The sequence below is a fragment of the Nestor notabilis genome, unplaced genomic scaffold, assembly GCF_000696875.1.
Source record: "Nestor notabilis isolate BGI_N333 unplaced genomic scaffold, ASM69687v1 scaffold13170, whole genome shotgun sequence".
In the NCBI taxonomy this organism is placed as follows: domain Eukaryota; kingdom Metazoa; phylum Chordata; class Aves; order Psittaciformes; family Psittacidae; genus Nestor; species Nestor notabilis.
Window position 1 is genome coordinate 52,716 of NW_009910768.1, and position 7,694 is coordinate 60,409.

The following is a 7,694-nucleotide window of genomic DNA, read 5'->3' on the forward strand; positions in this document are numbered from 1 at the left end:
TTCCCCCCATTCTATTCAGTATTGCTTAATCCGCATGGCTTTGGGGAATTAAAACACTCAGAATAAATCAGGCCGAATGGGCAGTGTCCCTGGCTCAGTGTTATTCAACACAGGAAGTTCTTCAGTTTGTTGGTAATTTCAGCTCTGCATTTGAGCCTTTCTATCCTCCAAATCATTATTCAAAATCCGAGGCTATTTCATTTTTAACCACTTCTTCTAGAACAAGAGCAGGGAAAGGTGAACTATCTGCACTCTCTATAACAGCAAAGAATACACAAGTGTCTCCTTTTTTTAACTATTACCTCACAAAGTGAATGTAAACCCATCAGTCATGTGAAATTATTCTCTTAGGAGGAGACTGACCCTGCAGGGAAATCTTGCAACTCTGGCATTAAGAGAGCACCAACTGCTTCATCAGCAGGCTTCATCTCTGAAGGTGAAGAAATGGCTCTGACCACCTACCATGTGGTACAGAATGTAAGGAGGAAAGTTTACACTACAGAGAACTGCAACCACTAGCTTCAACTCCTCAACCCCATTTTAAACAAGTTCACGTTTTCAGTTCAAGGAGTTCAGTTCAGTTCAGCACCGGGAGCATTTAAAACTGAAGTTTCTAAGTATTTTTAAAAAAATTAATCACTGAATCACAGAATGGTTTGGCTCATCTAATTCCAACCCCCTGCCATGGGCAGGGACACCTTCCACTCGACCATGTTGCTCAAAGCTCTGTCCAATAAACTTTCACCAAAGTATCTACTTTTTCACTGACTGGCTTTCTTCAAGTGTTTTCCCATCACTGCAGTTGGCAGAAGGAACACGCATGGTTTCCTGTTCTTGGAAAATCTCAAACTTTTCTGGGCATTAGATAGTAAGCAATGCATGTGAGATGCATTAATGAGTAGCACAGTGTCAGATGTTTCACAAAATGCTGTAGACAGTGCTTGAGATGCTCTTGGGCGAAGGCAGGAGGGGCGAGGAGGTGGGACACATACACAAAAAACTCCACATCTCTTTTCACAAAGGAAAATCCATATTCAGCAGTGCTTCAGCTGAGCAACCTGTCCTTAACAATAAACATGAGGAGAAAATCATCCCTTGCCCACTCAGAACACTCCAGCCCTGAAATATTCACACTTTACAGCATTGCTTCAGGCAATCAATTTCACTCACACTGAATTTTGTCAAAATAAGTATTTGCAAGAAAGACACTCCCAATATACCTCCCTCTACAACAATCACAACCTTCTCTTCACAAGCTTTTTCCTTTCTAAAATTAACAAACCCTGATGTTCTTGACGCCTTTTTTCATAAGACAATGCACCCATACTCATGATCATTCGTACTGGCCGCTTTTGACAGTTTTAACTCTTCCCTATGACAGGGTGCCTGCCAATCCAGATTTCAGGTAAATAAACCCCCAAAGTCATAAGAGATTTTCCACATTACTATCCTTCTGTTCCTTATACACACATTTAATACAAATTCCCCAAAACCACAGCTTTTACTATTTTTGGGTCTTGAGAGAAGAAAACACCACTGAGATACCCACAATGATGCTTTATATCTTTTTATCTGATTACTTCCTTGGCTCTCCTCGGGATTTACAAGTCTTAAATAGGATGCTTCCCACCAGAATTCAATCTACTAGGATCAGAGCCATCCGTCTTAAAGAGTACATGATCAACAGAAGGTCATCCTCTGAAATCCTCACATATATTTAGAAGGCACACAGATCAGATCAACATCTATCGTTCCACAATGACAGCGCTCAGCATGCAGTCTGTCTGGCTTCTTTCTCAAGTCAAGGATCTAGTGGCAACTGCTATGCAGGCACATTAATCCAGACTATCACACACGTACAAGCTGAAAGATTCTGTCTAACAATGAATTGTGCTTATGTAGTTTAGCATGTTAGAGCTTGATATATTTCCAGTTCTTGAGTTGTTGATAAGTAGCCCAGCTATCAGTCTTGTTTCAGAAGCTGCAAACTAATTTCTACAGATATGCTATTGTTATCTTTTTGCTTTGCAAATACTTTCAAAGTTGAAAAGAATGCAATTTAAGCACAGCAAACAATCTGTTAGCATTAATAGTGTTTAGGAAGTAAAAAAAACATTATTGAATGCCAGCAAAGCAATTTACCAAAGGAAAATCCACTGATACCTACAGTGCCAAAAAGAGGGAGCAGAAACAATGCACACAGCTTTGAGTATTCTGGCTTTCCCATGCCACATTCCCACTTCTCTCTAGTTATCCATCTATTGTATTATAACAAATAATAAAGGAATTAAATGCTCTAGCAATCAAGGCTGGCATATTAAAATGACACTCTGCATTACTGAACCTACTCATCTCTTAATAGAGCTATTCTTCAAAGGAGATTAATTATACTGGCAAGAGACCTTTTGCTATTCTAATTTGTGAAACGTATTTCAATACCACAAGCGTATTAAAACAGCTGCAAACACGTAACCAGCTCCAAGATCCCAGGACTTGCTGCATTTAATTAGATGTTCATCTTGTGACCAGCTCTTTAGTCATTGCTTTAGAAGCCCACTTCTATAAAAACTCTTAACTTCTAGGCTTAATTAACTGAAAATGTAATTAACATAGAGCCCCTACCATAAAGTTTACGGAGATAGGAAAGTGACCATCTAGTTCACTACTGAATACCATCACAGAGGGAGAAATACTGGATTTATAGCTGCATTTCTCTGCTTTAATTCAAAAGCAGAGAATTTAAAATCATGATTTTAAAATAAGTTCTTGGCATTGCGTTTCGTATCAGAACATTTGATAGACAGCACAAATACTGCCATGACAAACTGAAAATGCATCATATTAGTAACACACAGACTTGTAGAATGCAAATAGAGCTTCAGCTCGCTGCTGAGCAACGAGCTAGTATTCCAAATTAAATATCTGAGAATTAATGCTCTGTTGTAAGGCGTAGTTATTTTCATTAATTTAAGATATGAAGGTTCAATGCATTTGACTGCCTTTAGAGAACAGGCCTGTGTTTTAACATATTACCTTTCTTAATCCCCATCAGATTAGTGGTCAGTGGTTGACATGAGCTCAACATGAGCCGGCAGTGTGCACCTTCAGCCTAGAACCCCCACCATGTCCTGGCTGCATCACAAGGAGCATGATCAGCAGGTTGAGGGAGGGGATTCTCCCCCTTGCTCTTATGAGACCCCACCTGGAGTACTGAGTTCAGCTCTGGGACCGCCAGCAAAAGAAGGATGTGGACCTATTGGAGTAAGTCCAGAGGAGGCCATGAAGATGCTCCAAGGGCTGGAGCACCTTTGCTCTAGAGACAGGCTGAGAGAGCTAGGCTGGTTCAGCCTGGAGAAGAGAAGGCTGTGGGAAGACCTTAGAGCAGCCCTCCTGTACCTAAAGGGATCTACAGGAAATCTGGACAGTGACTTTTTACAAGGGCATGCAGTGACAGGACAAGGGGGAATGGCAGAGGGTAGATTTACACTAGATACTAGGAATAAATTCTTTGCTGCGAGTGTGGTGTGGTGCTGGCACAGGGTGCCCAGAGAAGTTGTGGCTGCCCCATCCCTGGCAGTGTTCAAGTTCAGATGGACAGGGCTTGGAGCAATCTGGTCTAATGGAAGGTGTCCCTGCCCATGGAGGGGGTTGTAACTAGATGATCTTTAAGGTCCCTTCCAACCCAACCCGTTCTGTGATTCTGTGATATACTCAGATGCTAAGTTCACACATTCTCCCTTTCCATCGATAAAATCAAATTACAACCATTGTTAAGAACAGAAATTTAAGGCAAACACTAAACAGGCACCAACCTAAAACACAAAACGAATCAGAAGAATTTCAATACAGTAGCATGTCTGAAAACGTTAAGGCTAGAAACACTTCATTGTGAAATCAAAATTAGTGGTAACACAAATGCATGGCCTTTTGAAGTTCGAAGATTTAAGTTTCTTTACATGGCCTGGTGGTGCCAAACTGTCTAGGATCCCCCCCAGAAATTGTAAGGGCTAACAATCTAAGGGCTAGATCCAAGGCACACCCTTTTACTTAAGGGCTTATTGCTTCTAAACAGTCTTACAATGTAATATAAATTTACACGCTTACTCTATAAAGCAGCAAATACCAAAATCTTTTTATTGGAGTAAAACTTGTTATACACGTAACCCTATAGACGTTCACCAAAAAAAAAAAGCTAGAAGCTGTTTAGCAACAATTTCCGTTGCATATATGACTGCTCACAAATAAATAACTGTCTTTTCCTACTCTTACATTTTCTTCTTGCACTTCAGTGATTTTAGATACTTAGAGGTGAGAAGGAACATCTACAGACAAAACCTCTGTTCCTTTTGATCTGCAATTCAGTCTTGGCTATAGCCCTGAGTTTACACACACCCCCCATACAGAATACTGTCTTCTCAGAAATTGCTATTTAACAGATGCAACACTCTTCAAGAATACATTTACTTCACCAAAATCTTTTTGACAAAAACCACACAAAAGAGCAGACGTCAGTTCCAGCATTTCAATTCCTTCAACATTGTCTCTTTCAGCTTCACCCCCCTAGCTGTCCTCTAGGGAAACAGGCAGAGGTAGCTACTCAGAAAGCTGGTTTTCCCAATTAAACTTATTTTAAATGGTCAAGTTCCCATGCTCACATGTGCCCAGGCTTCCAGCAGTATTTTTCTTTTAGGCATCAGGCAGCTTAAGTAGCACCGAGGAGCGTCTCCCAAACCCAAGTTGTTCTTCACACACACATTTTTTTTCCTGCTTTTTGTCAAAGGCAGAACAAATATGTTATCCTCCTAATTCACCGTCTACCCTTTTTCGGGCCCACAAGAACAAAATGCTGCATTCACTGAGCAGGAGCACAGAAAGCAAGGTAAAAACCAAAGCACAGATCACACCACATTTTACTTATAGCACAAAATCATCATGAGTATTCCCAAACTCACTCACCAAGCCAGCAGTAAGTGAAGGAGCAGATTGTCCTAGAGACTGATTTCGCATGCGGACCAGGTTTGAGGTATCTCCAGGTGGCTGCCATACGGTCTGTCCCACTCCACTGTGGACACTATTTGACAAAGGAAGTAGCTGTTTTCCTTTAAAAACAAAACCAAAATACTATCAGCTTGTTTTTAAACAAGTTTGCAAGTTCAAAATACAGTCCTGAAAACAAATATTGCATGTGGAGAAAAAGTACATAATAAAAAAAGGCAATTTAAAGGTTTTGGTATCTTAGAATTTGTAAGAGCACACTACACGTTAATTCATTATGTTTGACACCTAAGTATCTCCAAAAAAAACTAGTTTACATCATGAGGTTATGGGTAAATCCAAAACCTTGTAGAAACAGACTTCTTAATCTTTATAACTTTCCATACTTCACACAACTTAAAAAGGAAACAGTATTTGCTGCCACTTAAGTTATTGTCCTATAGAGACAAAATGTTAATGTTGCAAAATCTCTTAATTTTAGCAATTCTTAGGAAAACACATTCATAATTGTAAAATACGACATCTTCTAAATAGCTTGGCCACCCTGACATCCCCACTTTCTCCTGCCATTGGAACATTCAGCAGTAGATTTCATGCCTAAGATTTAGATTTTGTTTAAAAAATTTCACTCTTCAGCAACATCAGATTATCTTAAAGGCAAAGCATTCTGTAGCTTTCCCAAGTATCCCTTGTACTAGATTGCTCAGAGTAGATACTAATCTCCCATGCTACATACACACCAAGAAAATTTTCCTTAGTCAATATAACATTCCTTTTTGAAAAATGTCAAGCAGTAAAATTTCCACAGTGAGAAAGAACCAAAACCAAAGTAGGTCATATTTTGACTCCATCAAGCTTGACATTTTCCTTTTATGTACAATGCTATTCACAAAAAAAAGAAAAAAGATAAGTCTAGTGGTTAAAAACATGTAAGAGAAAAAGTCTGTAAATCTGGGTCCCATTATTAGCTTCCAGATTAATTTCTCAGTAACCTTGGTCAGACAACCTCTGTACTTCAGTTACACCATTTGCAGAAAGGGTGTGAGTAATACCCCTTTTCCTTAAAATTAGGACTGCAAGACCAAATTACACACACCATTCAACTGATTATCACATGCTCAGATACTACAACAGGAATCATTGGGGACAGAGACATTTGTTGCAATAAGTAGCAGGAAGAAGCCCAAATCTTTAATCACATATACTGTGGAAGAATACTTTTTTTTTTTTCAGAGACAGCAAGCTATTTTACAAATTTGATTTCACCTTAGGATTAGGTGTGAAATAGTCATACAGTTGTTACATAAAAGCAGCTACAGTATTTGAAGAGTGTCACAATGTGATTTGCCATGATGGGGGAAAATGGTGGCTTTTCTTTTTTAACTTGTTAATTTTCTATGAAAGTTACAAACAATGGAACAAGTACACATTAATGGAATGAGTCAAAGCATGAGAAATGAGAAGGCTCAACTATGGCTAGCAGAGACACAGCATATTGGTACCTTTTTCAGCAGTCCCACTAAATCTGCTTGATTTTCATGGCTTGAAAATCAAGACAGCTGTAGACATGATTTTCGTGGCTTGCTCATTATCAAGATTATGTCCTTTTCAACCCTAACTATTCTATGAGGAATAAATACAATGACTCCTCTTCTCTGCAGAGCTTTAAAACAACAAAAATGTACATTATTGCATTTATTTCAGTAAACCACTAACAAAGATTCCCTATAACAGCAATTCAAATCATATAATTATCTAACAGTTCAAAATACCAGTGTTTGAGAGCAAGAATAACATTATTTCAATCTCTTTAAGATGTAATTACCAATATCTCCTTTTTATTCCACAATATCTGCATCCAGGAAGAAGAATTCCAACAAGAGTCAAATCTAAGCCAATCAGTTTACAAGCACAGTCAACTACACTCTTTAAACTCCTTTGGTTCTATTGCAAAAATAAGGTGGAATTGTTTTCAGTATGGAGCTTGAAAAGCCAAAGCCTCTTTCATTGCCATACCTCAAAGTCCTACATACATTCCAAACACCCACATTTAAATCATACACCTAAACATCTACATTTTCATTATCCAGTTGGGTCAAACTAATACTGCTGGGACTCTTTTCCCCCTCCTGAATCAGGCTATAGTAGACTGAAAAATCATTAAGATGAAGCAACAAGTTCTGGAAAACATCATCATTTCAGAACAGAAAATTTATAAGAATGTCACCTACAACCAAAAAAATATTTCTAAAAAAGAAACAGAAATTCTCCAGTTTTCCAGCTTCCTCCAATTTACTTTTCTTTCTTCTACTCAAGGAAAGTAAAACTAACAAACTACAGTATTACCTTCAGCCACTGCAATCAACCAGCAGCTGGGTAGCTAATAAACTTCTGCTCTCCTCTAGTGATTAACCTACCTTAGAGAACAAACCTACTTGAGTGCAAAACATTAATAATGTTTCCATTTTTCAGAAACAAGCCACTCAGTACAAGTAAAACATTAAGAACAAGCCATGCCAAAACAAAACATGCATGCTTTAGTGCTTGTTTAGTTCCTAAACACCTAGCACCTCAAACATCAAACAATTCATCTTCCCCCACAAAAAACAGAGGGACCAGGACTGGATGTATTTTTACAATCTTCTAAGTCAAGCCCATGCTGCTGCCAAAATGGGTGGTTTCACCCTCTTCCTCTTTCC

The 7,694-nt window shown here is 38.8% G+C and overlaps 1 protein-coding gene across 1 annotated transcript in view; it reads right to left on the reverse strand.

The window, feature by feature from the left end:
• Positions 1-4,956: 4,956 nt before the first annotated feature.
• The window catches only part of LOC104403435 (microtubule-associated serine/threonine-protein kinase 2-like), a gene marked incomplete at both ends in the record, with an annotated part of 3,483 nt that continues 745 nt past the window's right edge, over positions 4,957-7,694 (reverse strand). Inside the window, one exon of the mRNA XM_010011573.1 lies at positions 4,957-5,099. Within this exon, the coding sequence (XP_010009875.1) occupies positions 4,957-5,099 (143 nt within the window). The remainder of the gene's footprint in view (positions 5,100-7,694) is intronic.